General features: G+C 35.6%; 1 protein-coding gene across 1 annotated transcript in view; it reads right to left on the bottom strand.

Annotated features, from left to right (window-relative positions):
- KCNK2 (potassium two pore domain channel subfamily K member 2) overlaps window positions 1-15,948 on the bottom strand; it is a 133,532-nt gene that overhangs the window by 96,692 nt on the left and 20,892 nt on the right. The window contains exon 3 of the mRNA XM_008701147.1: window positions 164-281. Coding sequence (XP_008699369.1) covers window positions 164-281 — 118 coding nt within the window. The remainder of the gene's footprint in view (window positions 1-163; window positions 282-15,948) is intronic.

Here is a 15,948-nt window from a genome sequence, read left to right on the forward strand (position 1 = left end):
CATTTGTTCAAACCTTTAAACCCTCTTTTCAAAATCAATTTACTAAAATCTAGCTTTCTACCTTCTATAGACCACTTTGACCAACTGTAAAAGAAAAATTCAAACATGAAGTTTAGCTCACAAGCTGTACCAAAATTAAAAAACAAAATAAGTTGTCTCCTACCTATAGTTGTTATAACAGTGCCAGCAAAGAAGAAGGAACTTCCCAAATCCCAGTGACTGATTTGATTGGAGGTGTTTCCTAAAGGTATAATCCCTGCATTTATTGCTGCCACTATTTGCTGCAAGTTTAAAAAGAAATTTATCAGTACACATGAATCACATGGAGGCATCAAACAGTGTATATTTCACCCCAGTTGACGAATTAGACAAAGAGAATCAATTCTAAGGCATGGTTTTCCATTTGAAGTATACAATATAGATTAAGGCTTTATACCAAAGAATGTAAAAAGATAAATGATAAGAAAATTGTATTGGATATCAAGTGAATGGATCTGTATGGAGCACATCATAGTGTTCCAATATGCATTCGTATCTCATCCGTTAACATACGCAGTGACTTATTTGAATTAACTACTAAATACAGCCATGTTTTTTAGTAAGCACCACAGAGTTAAAATGCCAGACTTCAAACTTACAATTTAAATCATATATAAAAGCTTCATCAAAAAGCAAGTATTTCCAAAAGTGCACATCATTTTGAATGTTAAACATATGCAGCTAAGCCTGGGTTGTGTATAACTGTACAGCGTTATTTATCAATAAGGTCCAACAAAACAGGCTAAGAAGGAAAGGCAAGAGCAATCTTCTATCACACTGCTGTTAGTTCATGTATATCTAGATTCTTAGAATCTCTGCAGACTTTTTATAAATTCTATGACAATATCACAGCATCACCAAAATATCACCAAAGACCCATAGATGACAATTACTCAACAATATTCATATAGGGACACTAGGATCTGGATGCTGCCTGGAGTAGTTCAGAGAGACAGACAGAAAGATGACATTATAATCCCTTCAATCATCAGATGCGGAGCAGAGGATGGGACTATCCAGAAGCACAAAACAGAGAAGAGAATATGTGAGGAGAAAATTGTGTAGTAAAAGAGAGACATACAGATTGTAGGAAAAGATGTTTCCACATATAAACGAATAGTTTTAGAAATCGTTACGATTTAATTTCCAGATTTTAAAATTGGAAGGAGCGTCATTTGATAGGCAAGGAAATTAAAGACCAAGAGAGGTAAAGTGACTTGTTTAAGGTTAGTTTACTGGCAAATGGACAAAAACTACACTGTAAAAATGGAGGGCACGACCCCAGGAAGTTACTGTCAGAAGGAAAAGAGCATGTAATCCAGAACTGAAATGCAATATAAAGGGGTGCCTGGGTGGCTCCCTTGTTAAGTGTCTGCCTTCGGCTCAGGGTGTGATCCCAGGGTCCTGGGATCGAGCCCCTCATCGGGCTCCCGGCACTGCTGTGAGCCTGCTTCTTCCTCTCCCACTCCCCCTGCTTGTGTTCCCTCTCTCGCTGGCTGTGTCTCTCTCTCTGTCAAATGAATAAATAAAATCTTAAAAGATGAAATCTTAAAAAAAAAGAAATGCAATATAAAATTTCATTTGTCTGATTTGTTTTACCCTATAAATTAAAACTTCAATAGTTCTGTGTAAAGTTAATTGAATGGTAATGCTTTTTAAAACTTTTAACAATAACATATATTTATTGCAGAAAAATTAGTAAAATATAGAAAGGCATAACAAAGATAATAAAAATTATTCATAATTCCAGAATCCAGAGATAACCACGGTTAATATATTAAAGTATCTACTGCTGGTATTTTGCTATACTTCTTACATGGTTGGATTTATGAAATATATGAAATGTATTCTCCTTTTTATTTAATATTTTTCTATATATAGATTTTCTTTGTCATTACCATATTAACTTAATCATTGCCAGATATGTAGATGCATACGCTGTTCTAAAATTTCTTATTATGAAAAGTGCTGCTGCGAACATATTTAGGTATAAATATTTTTTCATTTCTGAATATTTCGTTGAGAGAGATTGTTAGAAATAAATTTGTCACGTTAAAGATTATGAATATTTTAATGCACTCAATTTACAGTATCAAGTAGCTATCCAGGAAGGTTGTTACAATTTACAGTTGCCCCCCCCAATGATTTACAAATGCTTAGCAATGCTATTACCTCTAATACTAATATTTTATCTTTAGTGAACTGATAAGAATTGTTTACATTTATATATCCTTTACTGTGAGTGAAGTTAAACAATAAAGCTTTCTTTATTATACATTAAATGCACACAAATATAGATAACGCATATATATGCACAGCACACAATGAAGTTAGTTTTGAGATACTTGATTTTTTCCACCAGACTATTGTAACTTTAATATAGATAAGGCAGACCTCCCTGACTATTTTCTTTAAAAATGTTTTTTGTAGTTACTAATCTATTATTCTTGCATGAACTTCAGAATCATTTAATTAAATTTTACAGAAACTTTCATTCCCATAGGTTTAACATATTTCCATTATTTGGTTATGTATGAAATCCATAAGTTAATTAAGGAAACTGAACATTATTATAATAGTGAAACTTCCTGTCACAGAACATGGTAGGAATCTCCATGTATTGAGTCCTCTTTAATATCCTGAAATAGGATACTTTTATATGCTTCACACAGGTCTGTTAGGTTATTCTTAGGCATTTGACTTTTTTCCATTTTGAATTATAACTGCTTATTGCTGCTGTATACACAAATATATATTGCCCGTTCTCTACACTCGCAACTCTCAAATTTTATTTATCTCAACCACTTTACAGTGTCAAAATTATTGAAGATATCAAGGAGCTTTTGTATACATGAGTTATAACTATTGATATTTACTATATTTACGAAAATTTGTAATTTTCAAAATGTTTTGATTAATCCATGTAAAAATGACAAGAAGGCCTTTATATATTAACATAAGTAATCTACTTTTATGGAGATAATTGTTTTCCAAAATCAAAAAATTATTTAGTGAAAAGAGAGGCACTGTTCAATAATTTTATAAATCTCTTAAATTTCCAGGGGCACCTGGGTGGCTCAGTCGGTTAAGCGTCTGCCTTCGGCTAAGGTCATGATCTCAGAGTCCTGGGATGGAGCCCAGTGTTGGGCTGCCTGCTCAGCAGGGAGCCTGCTTCTCCCTCTTCCTCTCCCTCTGCCATTCCTCCCACTTGTGCTCTCTGGCTCTCACTCTCTCCGTCAAATAAATAAATAAAATCTTTTAAAAAGTCTCTTAAATTTCTGGATTAATAGAAAACAGATTCGAATATGTGTTTCTGCATTCAACTTACTGGAGAGCATATCACACAACCTCTGAAAAACTCATGAAACAAGGGGAGTGGAAAAGGCAAAATCATCTTAGCATTTTCAAGAAAATAGCTTTGACCTCCTCAGACCCCTGAGAGGGTCTTGGGATAACACCTTGAAAACCACTGCTGTATACTGAACTTTTTTTGTTTGATTTTTTTTTCGTACCTAGAGAACCAAAGTAAGCAAGCTTATAGCTCTACAAGTAAAGGCATTTTACCCCTGTATCTTCCAAAAGCTATGCTTTATTACCTTTCATGTCTTGTTACATTGGCCAGTATTTCCAGAGCAACGTTAAATAAAACTAACGAAAGCAGACTTCTTTGTTTTTTTGTAGCATAAAATCCTCAACGGCTTTAGCGTTTTATCATTAAATATACTGACCATTGGCAAGAAAATGGTATTTAGTTATATAATTATAAGAGCAAGCAAATAAAAAGGACTGATAAATGAAACTTGAAAATCTAAAAATGTCTTTGGAAATATTTTCAGATAGCAATAAACACAAGGGAGGTGCACATAAACATTGTAAGCACAGGCTAGTAATCTCTAGTTTTGCAACTCCCAGGAAAACTAAAGCTGCCAGTAAAAATATCCAGGAAGAGGAGGGTGGTTTTATATGCATTGTAATTACATCCAAAGTGTATTTTTATATTTTTTAGACATTTCTTCAACACATTCATTTATTGAAAAATATTTTCCAATTGCTTATGATGCTAGGCAATGGGGAAACAACAGAGAAGTAAAAAAAAAAAAAAAAGGGTGACATAGTTATAAATGAGGAAAGATAAGGCATGTCTTTAGACTCCACCCCATTAAAAACAATTAATTATTTTATTGACTAGAAGCAAGCTAATTTCTCCAGCAATTGACTTGAAACAGCCTACAAGGTCAGCACCATTATTTTAGCCCATTCTTTTGTTGTCAATGATGAGGTGCAATATTACCCAGACACTTGGATAACATCCACAAATTATCTAAATGCTAAAGAAGCAAAAGTAGACTTAGGAACAGTCATGTTTGGTAATGTGTGCATTGTAAATAGTTATCACAGAGCTGTGATGATTGCAACAGAGGCTTGAGATGGAACTGGGAATATGTCAAGTCACTACGAGAATGAGTCTACCATGAGGTTCTTTATTTGGAATATTCTTGTGAATTTACTTTATATTTTTGTACAAGATCTCTCGGTCAATGTCCACAGGAAACTGGTTGCCTTTAGCAAGTGTACTGATATAGATCTAAGAGTCTTGCATTTCAACAACAATTCAGGCTATCAAAACACATAACAAATGCCTTCATTAGAACTGTTTCTGTAGGTGCCGTATCATGTGACTAAAGTAACAATCACTTCATCAATAATAAAAATTCACTTTTCCATGCAAGGTAACTTTCGTAAACAATCAAGTCATGTTCGACAACTTACAAATAAGTTGAATTGTTTAGCTTAGAGTAAAGAAAATTTGGGTCCTCTGCATCTAATCCTAACACATGATTACTTAAGTGCGATTAAAGAAGGGCTTCCGAACTTAAAATCTACAAAAGTATAAGATCATCTTGTTTGGATTCACATTTAATTTGGGGTCTTTAGTATATAGACTATCATAGAATGTGCATTAAGAAAAGGAAGTTGAATATATGGTTCTAGTCAGGAGCATGAGCTGAAACTTCAGAAATAGAGCTCTAAGAGCTTTGTGCTCATTGAGATGATAAAGGTAATTACTCATAAAAGTAATGATGAACAATCTGAGTTTCCATGACAGTGATGTCTTTAGAACAGAAGTTCACAGAGTTCTACTGTGATTTTGTGCATTCTTGAATTGTAAGAACTTGTCTCAATGTCATTTGGCATTTCGGAACTATATTCAGCTTTGACACCAAACACCAATAAGATACACTTATTTGTAATTGTATGAGACTAGCCTTGGAACCCAAGGCAATCACGGACAATCATGAAAATGTTTCATGAGCCCAGTGCCTAGGAGCAACTTTTTCATGTGTTATAAAGTACTTGACCAGCTATTGTGTCATTGAAGGAAAATGTGTTGAAAATTAAATAACGCCAGGGAAGACCTGAAGAATATATTGTTTTAAAAGTAGGTTATATCATGGATCTTAAAATACTGTGATACCAGAAGTTCTAATTTCACTTTTTTTCCCCTTTACTCAGAGGCTCAGATGTTTATGTTCATCAAAACAATACAGAATGTTCTGAATGCCTTCCACAAATTCCTCCTCTGTTCATACTGCAAACATGATTTCATTAAAATACATTTTCATACCTATAATCCTAAAAGTAAAGTCACAATAATTTGAGTTTTAAGTGATGTGAAAATTCTAAACTACAGGTATCATGTATTAGTATTTGAGTTACACCAATGATGTGTGCATAACTGGTCCAATCACAACTTTTTTTTTTTGAGTTTTATTTATTTATTAAAGTAATCTCCACACCCAGCATGGGGCTGGAACTCACAGAGATCAAGAGTCGTATGCTCTTCTGACTGAGCCAGCCAGGTGCTCTGGCAACTTCTTTTAACTTGGTATTTAAGTTTGATCTCATTTTTTTCCCCTCATTTGGAAAAGAATACTATTTCTAATAAATTGATATAATAACCAAGTCCAGTTATAATTACACTGACACCTGTATTATAACACATTTGCTTAAAGAAGAACATAAGTATTATTTTGCCAAATTTCTGTAAGGAAGAATTACACATCTTTTTTTTTTGGCTATCAATTTCCTTGTGGGGGAACCAGTTTCATCCTGAGAGGAAGCTAGTCTTACGAAAAGAATCAAATCACACATTCAGAACACCACATTTGAACACTTGAAGCATGTAAGCAAGATTATTTTGAAATACTTGTAGAATGCATAATGAGAAAAGCAAAATAATAAACGATGTTCTCATTGCCAAAGAGGTTTGTGAAAAGATATAATGGTAGATATTATTACTATTTATTGTTATACAACAAAAAGAATCATCATCCATCAATCATATGTAGTAACATATGAGTATACTATTGCCAAAGGCTATCATTCGTCTCATTCTTAACCTTCTGGTTATACATCAACACCATGATCACCTAATGTCGGATGATATGAACTGCTTTGAAAGGTCCTGCTCATAAAACCAGAGGTGATCTCGAAATGGCCTTTTCTCTTACAGGCTCATAGTTCACGTACGGCACTGATGGAGCCTAGGCAACCTTGACTGGTGTATCTGAATCAATGAGGAGTCACGTTTGTTTATCCATTTCCTGAGTGTTGTTTTTTTTTTTTTTAACTTTATGGGCCATATCTGTCTGAAATGTTACTTATAGACATCATTTGCTCAAAAAGCTTCTCCTCTAATGTCAGTAACATGTAGTAGTCTTAGTCACTGGGGCTGCTTCTTCAACATATCAAATGAGGCTCAACAGAGAAGCAGCATCATAGAACTTTATTGTCAACTTACATACAAAGGCACCCCATGGTACATCCTTCCTACCACTAGGGCACGTGCCCAGAAATCAAACCTATCTTCTTCACTTTTTTGTCCTTCCACGGTATCCTGGAAAGTAAAGTAATGACCTTGGCTTTCTTGTATGAGATAATATTTTGGTCAGAATACCACTTGGGACCACTGACAGTCCAACAAGGGAGCAAACAACTTCTTGAAAACCACACTGTATTAGCATATTGCTCCACAGGACTATTCCAGGGGCAGCGATCAGCTAATGACAGTACTAGGTTGAACCATAGAAAATTGCCAATATCTAAGCCCTTTTTGGTCTAAAAAATGACAACTTCATATTAGCATACAAAGGAATGACACTTATGTTTTCATGAATAGTATGTAATAACATGCTAACTCTCATTTCAGTGTGACATCTATTACTTTCAGCATGAAGGCCAATTCCCATTAGCAGGAAACTGTTAATACCAATCAATCTATTATGGTCTTGCTTACAGTTCTACATGAAGAATATATACTTCTCAGATTAAATAAAACCCTATATGGCTGAGAATTCTATTCTGAGAAAACATAGAGTAACTCCTGAATTCTTACTGGAAATTCAAGTTGTGTCCAACTTTTGCACACATCTGAAAAGCCAAGGGATATTATCTAATATTTAAGATGTTTATATTTTGTAGAAGTCAATTTATATATTCATCATTTGATATCAAATATTCCATACTAATACACATTCTAGCCTCCAGTTTGATAAGTGAACTTGAGACACGTTACATGTAACTTAGTTTTTCCGAAATTCTATAGTTATATGGAGATGACGCATGTTTTGTTTTGTCTAGGAAAAATAGAGGAATCTATGTAAATTCTAAAAGGAAAAAGAAAACCCAGAATTACATTCTACAATTAAATAAACTGTTTTAAGAACTGAGAAAGGTTCGATTTTTAAAATCTAACACCAATAATCTTTTTCCTTTTAAAAAATATATTTCTGATTTCTGTGAAGAAAAAAGATGGAGTAGTATATTTGCATATTTTACACAGAACACAGCTGATTAAATCATTCTATATTTAGAGTCTGGTAAAGAAGCAAGTTTTCACAGTTCCTCCAGGGTATATCTTTTAAGTGGGAAAGGTAATATGCAATGATGTTTTTAATCTATTGTTCTTGTTGAAAACAATTTGAATCAAAATATATTTCATGTTTTCTTTAAAAGGCTTTCGAAATCCTTGGCTGTGTTTCCAAGTAATCCATTACTTATGTTTAATCGCACATTAATTAGAAACTTTTTAAAAGAAACATGCTTAGAAAAAAAAAAAAAACCCTTAATTCTTTTTTTTTTTTTAAAGTAAGCTCTGCACCCAACATAGGGCTTGAACTCACGACCCCAAGATCGACATGCTCTACTGACTGAACCAGCCGGGCACCCCCAAAAACTTAATTCTTATAATCTAAAAAAGACAGTATTTCCTAAGGGAAGCTGTTTCCACACACCAGACTTTAGAAAGCACCTCTAAAAGTAAACATCTTGCTTACCTTCCCATGTCTTTCCTTCTATTTAAGGATTATGCCACTGCATGTCGAAGCTATTTTATACACACTAATGAGATGTACGGCTTTTTTTTTTTTTTTTTTGCTCTTTTGAAAGTGTAAATTTATTTCCTATTAGTAGAAACAAAGCTTAAAATCCTGAGTAGGAAAGAACAGAGAGTTAGAGATGGATGTCACCCACAGAGCCCAAAGCAAGAGGCAAACTGCTTGGTATTAGAATTGTCTTCCCTGATTATATTCACTTTGGAAGATATTTTTAATCCTAACATGAATATAAAAATTATTGGGCATTTGGAAAAATAAGAGTAAAAATGATCACTCAACAGGCCCTAAAACGGTTTTTGCAACATGCATATATTCCAATTTTGGTTCTGTTAACAGTTGTAATCAATAAGTGTGCTTTCAACTATTTCCCTATAACTTAAACATGTTCCAAGGTATTTTGAAGCCATTAATACCTTAGTTCTTAGTCATCTATACATCACTGAGTAGCTACATGTAAAAGAGTTTACATAACCAACCCTCTATTAATGAATAAATTTGTATCACTGTATCCAAGGTCAAAGTTATTATAGAGATGGTTCATATATCTGACAAGGACTAAACATGAAACACTAAAATTCCGTTCTTCTTTGAGCTCGGTGTGAAATGCCACTGTGGTGTAGAAAGGATAAAATGTGCTCAAGACCCTTGAGTCCTTCCAACGCTGGAAAGCCAGGAAAATACATGTGAAACAAGCATACCGAAACCTGCATTTCTCCAGCTGTGCATTTTTCCATGTTTTCCTGGATTCCGTATTATTCTATGGAATATTAATATTCTATTGGAGTATTAGTCTCTGTCTCTCTTTTTGACCCCTTCCACCTCATCTCAGCATTGGTGGTGGAAAAGAGATTAAAGAAGAATAGGAAAATATGGAGAAAGAAGGGGGTAGAACAAGAAGTCGACAAGAAACAAAAGAGCAAGTAGAGGGGAAAAGATAAATGTTAGTTAGGTAACAAAGAAGAGACAGTTCTAGAAAAATCAGATAGGAACTTAATTCAAGTCACTCTATCTAGGAAGCTCTTTTAAAAGAGGTGTCCTTAAAATAGGATTTGAGTAGGCAGAAAACTGACATCAAGAAGACACAGCATCTAAGACAATATTTTTGTACCATTTTACCTAGGGCACATGACACTAACCAGCCAGCATTTATTTATGCACTGTTTTAAAGGCCTGAAGTTCTAAACTGATGAGAAAAAAACAGCCCAAAATGGAGCAAAGGGAGTTTTCCTCTGTCAATTACATGTATCCACAGAATTCCCAAATTTAGAGATCCTGATGGCTTTCTCAGTAAAATGCCACTGATCTCTATGAATTTGATTTTTCCAGTATACTTAAGCCTATATTTCCATAACAGATACAAATTTAAGCTAAAAAATGCTTTATACCTACATAAAAGTAATCACAGGGGAAATAGGGAAATTATTCAAGTTTCAATAGAAAGGCAACTTTTTTTTTATCACAGGTTTTAAAAAACAAGTGATTTCTTTTTCTTGCCCTTTCTGAATTTGTAACTAAAAGATCATAGCAAGGATTGAAAATCTCTGTACACACACACACACAATCAACAAAGTGGTCAGCTAATCAGATTTGTGTTTGAATAAATCAAACTTCCCATAACCCAAATCAGCCATCGGTAAAGGCAAAATATCACAATTCTAAAACATTTCAGTAACATTCTGATCAGCAATTCCTCTGTTTCAGGCCCCTCCCCCCCAATTTATGTATTTCTTACTTCAACTGAGTTGACTCATTGCCATTAGTAGGCTAAAAGAAATTGGTACGCTTTCAGGTTCCAGACAAAATTTTTTAATACGCTGCAGAGTAAGTTTACTAATGACTCGCTAACATTACACAGAGAAAAGGAAGTCTGGCAAAACTGCTTAATATGTTTATATTTCTTGGCTCAATGTCACAAAATCAAGACGGCAAAAATAGTGTATGAATAACTTCCCAAAACGTAGTGATTCATACCCATCCTTAGCTTTCCTCCAAGTTTTCCCCATATTTCTCAATTACACACCCATACACTCACCAGTCATAGCAAATATTGAATTAGTTGAAATCCATTTTCTGGAGAAACGGAACCTGATAGAATTTATTATATTTTTCTAAGCCAACTGGAATGACAGAGCTACCCTGTGACACCTGTCCAGTAGTTACACAAAAAAGCAACTAAACCCTTCCCTCGGGCATCTCTCAGACTGATTTAAGAGTGTCACACCACAGCCATCAGCACTGATAATGAGCCTGGCATCTTTCCTCCTGTTTTCTACATTAGTCATTCACATATGCTGTATTGTTCATCTTCATTCACACAAGGGTATCAATCTCAAGAGCATTTCAGAGCACAGCTACCTATGAAAGAGAAGGGGCTCCAAAATCCACATGATAAGCACGAGACTGGAGGGTCTTCTCTGCTCAGAGGCTGAGAGTATGAAGATGCCTTTGCCCCCATTTAGTGAGGGATGGGTCAAATGCCTGGAGAGGTATCCATTTGGCCCAACATCCTTAGTGATCTTCACTTCTCCTGCCCCCAAACTCTTTCCAACCAAGCATGTGTTTATGCTGGTGGAATGAGCATGATAGGTTTAAACAGGGCGGGAGAGAGAGAAGTGCATAATCACATTAAAGCAACATGCAGTCTCTGGAGGGTCCAGAGTGTTGGCATCAGGAGATGAATGAATACACCTGAATATCACTCACTTTTTATTTTTAGTCACCTGCTGTGCATCTAATGGATGACCTGTGGGTAGCTTTGTCTCCTTAAGTAACTATTTGAAACCAGCAGGGCAAGACCTGAGGTGCTTCACCATTTCATAAAATTAACCCTGTGAACATTATCAATATGGTATCACTTAACGGGAATCACATATGTATTATTTACCTTCCACAAAAGCTGAGGCATAGAGAGGCTGAATGGATCACTAGTTCAAAATAAGTAAACACAACAATTAACCCGGCAAACCAGTCTCTCATCTTGGTGATACAGTTTAGCTGTATTGTAGCTTTGGTTGCCTAGCGTTAGACATAGTTGTCATTTACAGTGTTATTTTTATGTGAAAACATATGGGAAGTCCCAAGCAATAAATACATTTATACATAATTTTTTAAAAGAATCCATTCATAAGCTTGAAGCTGGGTGAACATCTTATCTTATCTGTATGTGTATAAAGTATCCCAAATGGTCATCGGGCCTTGTCTTCAACGTACATGCCACACACAGTCTCTGTGTCTAGTGTAATGCTAACTGCTCAAGAATTATCTGTGGCACATTTTGTTCTTACTGATTTCTAAGTACACAAATGATCACTATTGTGAACTGATAGGATAGAGCACTAACTGCATACTACAGGTCGTGGTGAAAAAAGTAAGACTTTGCAGTAGTACTTGATACAATTAATCTCTTCTACCTTGCAACATGCCTTCACTTGGCCTACAGAACACCACACTCTCTAGCTTTCCTCCAGTCTCCCTGAATGATGTTTCATCCCCCTCACCTTTGAGCCTATGGTTCTGTCCCCCGTCCGTCCACACTCCTAAGTGATTTCGTTTAAACTCAAGCCTCTAAATATCATCAATATGTGATAACTCTCAAATATATTTCTCATTCTGGACTACTTCCCTACCTGGATGTCTGAAAGGCAGTTCAAACCAATCATACGCCAAACCGAACTCCCAAGCTCCTCCCTGAAACCTGATTTACCTGAGTTTTCCTCTTGTCATTAACTAGCAACTTTATTTTTCCAGTTATTAAGGTCCCAACCCTATGAATCATCCTTCACTTCTTTCTCTAACACTCATAACAAATCCCATTAGCGTTACCTTCAAAACATCCCTTGACCACATCCACTGCTTCTGTCCTCATCTAGACTATCAGGTTCCACCAGGGTTCTGACTTTGCCCACCTACATCTATTCCTCACAGGGTAACCACAGTGATCCCTTTAAGTCATAAGTCAGATCATATACTTGCTCTCCTCTCTACCTGTAATGCCTTCCCCCACGTGTATATACATGTATGCACAGGTGACTATCTTTCAAGTTGTGCTAAAATACCTGGATTCCTTCATTTCCCAATTTAATTTGCCGAGGCAGTAATTCTCTATCATGTAACCTATATTACTTTTTCAAAACACTTAGAATTGTTGGAAATTATCTTGTATGTTTATTAGTTTACTTATTTTTTGTTTCTATAATTATAAGAACCTTACTTGAGTAGCTCATGGCTTTAACACCCATAACCTCAAGAGGGGTGATATCAGCAAAATGGTGAAAGAGGAAGCCCCAGAACCTCCTCCTCCAACAGAGATACTGGTTTAACAATGCACAGACCAATTCCCTTAATGAGAAATCCAGAAATCAGTTAAGAGGCTCCTGAAATTCAAATGAGCACAAAACCATTCATATCAAAGCTGGTAGAAAAATTCATGGCCCTTATTCACAACAGTCCTTCCCCGGTTCAGCATGGTGCAATAGGGAGAAAACTCCCAGCCCCCAGCTTCTCTCTGGGGAGGCAAAGAGTTGGAATATGCATCAAATGTTGGGGGGGCACTGCCCATTGGATTGTTTTTTGCCTTGCCTATGTCAGAGCACACTCTAGATGCCTGGGGGACAATGAAAACACAAGTGAGCTGCGCAGCTTGCGTCTGCTCCAGAGGACCCATGGTGTAGCAGGCAGAGCCCAACAGAGATAGCAACCTCTCCCTCAGGGGAAAAGGGAAGAGAGGAGCATATGTTCAACATTCTGATTTTTGGAGGGGCTACCCAAAGGATTGGTTTTTGTCTCGCCCAACTCAAAGCACAGACTGATGGGGATGCAGCCTCCTCTAAAAACCTAAGGGCCACTGAGAATAACAAAAACCTGGCAGGTTTGCAGCAGCTCTGGAAAAACTGCAGTACTGCAGACAGGCACCAGAGGTAGCAAGAGATTACAAGCTCCTGAAAAAAGAAACTGGCAAATCCATGTAACTGGGAATTTACATGCACAAGTCCAGAGAAACACATCCACAGAGAAGGTCTGAGAGGCCTGCAGAATCTGAAGCTGGGCTGACCGGAGAAGCTTTTCCCTGTAGAGAGTCAGTTTGTGAAGACTGAGAGAGGTGACTGCTTTATCAAATGGGTAGATCACAACATAAATTTATAAGGCATATGAAGAAACACGGAAGCATGGTTCAATCAAAGCAACAAAATAAATGTCCAGAAACAAAGGTATATGAATTACCTCAAAGAATTCAAAAGAACCATCATAAAGATGTTCAATGGGTTCAGAAAACAATGCATGAGCAAAATGAGGATATAAACAAAGTGATGGAATATATGGCAATGAACCAGTTAGGAGCTGGAGCCTACAATAACCCAACTGGAAAATTTCTAGAGGAATTCAACAGCAGACATGATTGAGCAGAAGAACCAGGGAACTCCAAGGCAAGACATTTGAAATTATCCAAAGGAACGAACGAAAAAAAGAGAGAGAATGAAAAAGAGTGAAGAAAGTTTAAGGGATTTATGGACTACCATCAAGCACGCCAATATACACCCAAAGTCCCAGACGTACAAGAGGAAAAGAGGCAAAGAGCTTATTTGAAGAAATAATGGCTGAATACCTCCTACACCTGTGAAAGAAAATGGACATCCAGATTCAAGAAGACCAAAAGACTCAAAATAGAATGAATTACAGAAGTCCACACCAAGACACATATAATCAAATTGTCAAAAGTCAAAGACAAAGAGGGAACTTTAAAAGCAGCAAGAGGAAAGTGACTCATCACTTGCAAGCGTGCCCCCATAAGACTACTGGCATATTTCTCAGCAGAAGACTTGCAGGGCAAAAAAGAATGGGAGGAGATACTCAATGTGCTAAAAGAAAAAACTGCCACCCAAGTTTACTATACCTGGTAGCACTATCCTTCAAAAATGAAACATAAATACTTCTCCAAATAAACAAAAGCTAATGGAGTTCATCACCCCTTGACCTGCCTTATGAGAGATGTTAAAGGGAATCCTTCAAGTTGAAGTAAAAGGATGTTAAAGAGCAACGGAAAGCACATGAAAGTATAAACTTAACTGCTAAAGGTAAATAGGTTGACAAATAGAGAGTACTGCTGAACTGTAATGGTGATACATAAATCATTTTTACTACTGATATAGAAGTTAAAACATAAGAGTATAAAAAATAACTATAAATAAAAGATATGTTCATGGATACAACATAAAAAATGTAATTTGTGACCTCAATAACACAAAGTGGTGGTGGTGGGGGGGAGAAGAGTTTGGTATGTAATTGAAATTAAGTTGCTATCAGCTTAAAATAGTGTTGTAATGATGAGATGTTTTATATAAACACCATGGAAACCACAAAGAAAATACCTATAGAAGATTTTCAAAAGAAAAAGAGAAAGAAATAGAAAAATATATATCATTACCAAAAAAAATTAGCAAAAACAAAGATGACAGCAAAAGATGAAAAGAGTGACAAAAAAGTTACAAGACAAACAGGACACAATTAACAAAATATTAATAGTAAGTTCTTTCCTATCAATAATTCTCTTAAATGTAGATGGATTCAAAGATATAGTCAAACGATACAGAGTGGCTGAATGGATTTTTTTAAAAAGATTCAACAATAAGATTCTGTCAGTAAGAAACTAAATTAGATTTGAGGTGACACCTAGACTGAAAATGAAAAAGTAGAAAATGGATTTTCCATGCAAATGGTAACAAAAAGACAGCATGTGTGCTCATACTTATAACAGACAATACAGATTTTAATTAAAAAACTGTCACAAATGACAAAGCATGGCATTACAGAATGAGAGAAACGGTCAATTCCCTAGGAAGATATAACAATTATAAATATATATACACCCAACATCAGAGTGCCCAAATATATCACACAACTACTAACAGAACTGAAAAGAAAAATAGACAGCAACACTGTGATAGCAGTGCCCCACTTTCAATAGTGGATTGAATATCCAGACAAAAGATCAATAAGGAAACAGAGGACATGAACAACATTGTAACCCAAATAGGCCTAACAGACATATATGGAACATACCACTCAACAAAAAGTATAAAAAACCAAAAAAAAAAAAAAAATACATGTTTTTCTCAAGCACACATGGAACCTTCTCCAGAACAGATCGCATGTTAGGTTACAAAAAGAGTCTTAACAAATTCAAAAAGACTGAAATCATACCAAGTATTTTTCTGACCAAAATGGAGTGAAACTAGAAATCAATAGCAGAAGGAAAACTGGAAAGTTCACAGTTATGTGGAAATTAAACAACACACTCCAAGACAATCAAGGGGTTGAAGAAGAATGGATCAAAGAAGAATCAAAAGGGAAATTATAAAATGTGTGGAGACAAATGGAAATGAAAATATAACATAATAAAACATACAGGTTGCAGCAAAAGTAGTACTAAGAGGAAAGTCTACAGTGGTGAGCTATATTAAAAAAGAAAGATCTCAAATAAAGAACCTAACTTTACACTTCAAAGAACCTGAAAAAG

Source organism: Ursus maritimus, unplaced genomic scaffold, assembly GCF_017311325.1.
Source record: "Ursus maritimus isolate PB19 unplaced genomic scaffold, ASM1731132v1 scaffold_2, whole genome shotgun sequence".
NCBI lineage: Eukaryota > Metazoa > Chordata > Mammalia > Carnivora > Ursidae > Ursus > Ursus maritimus.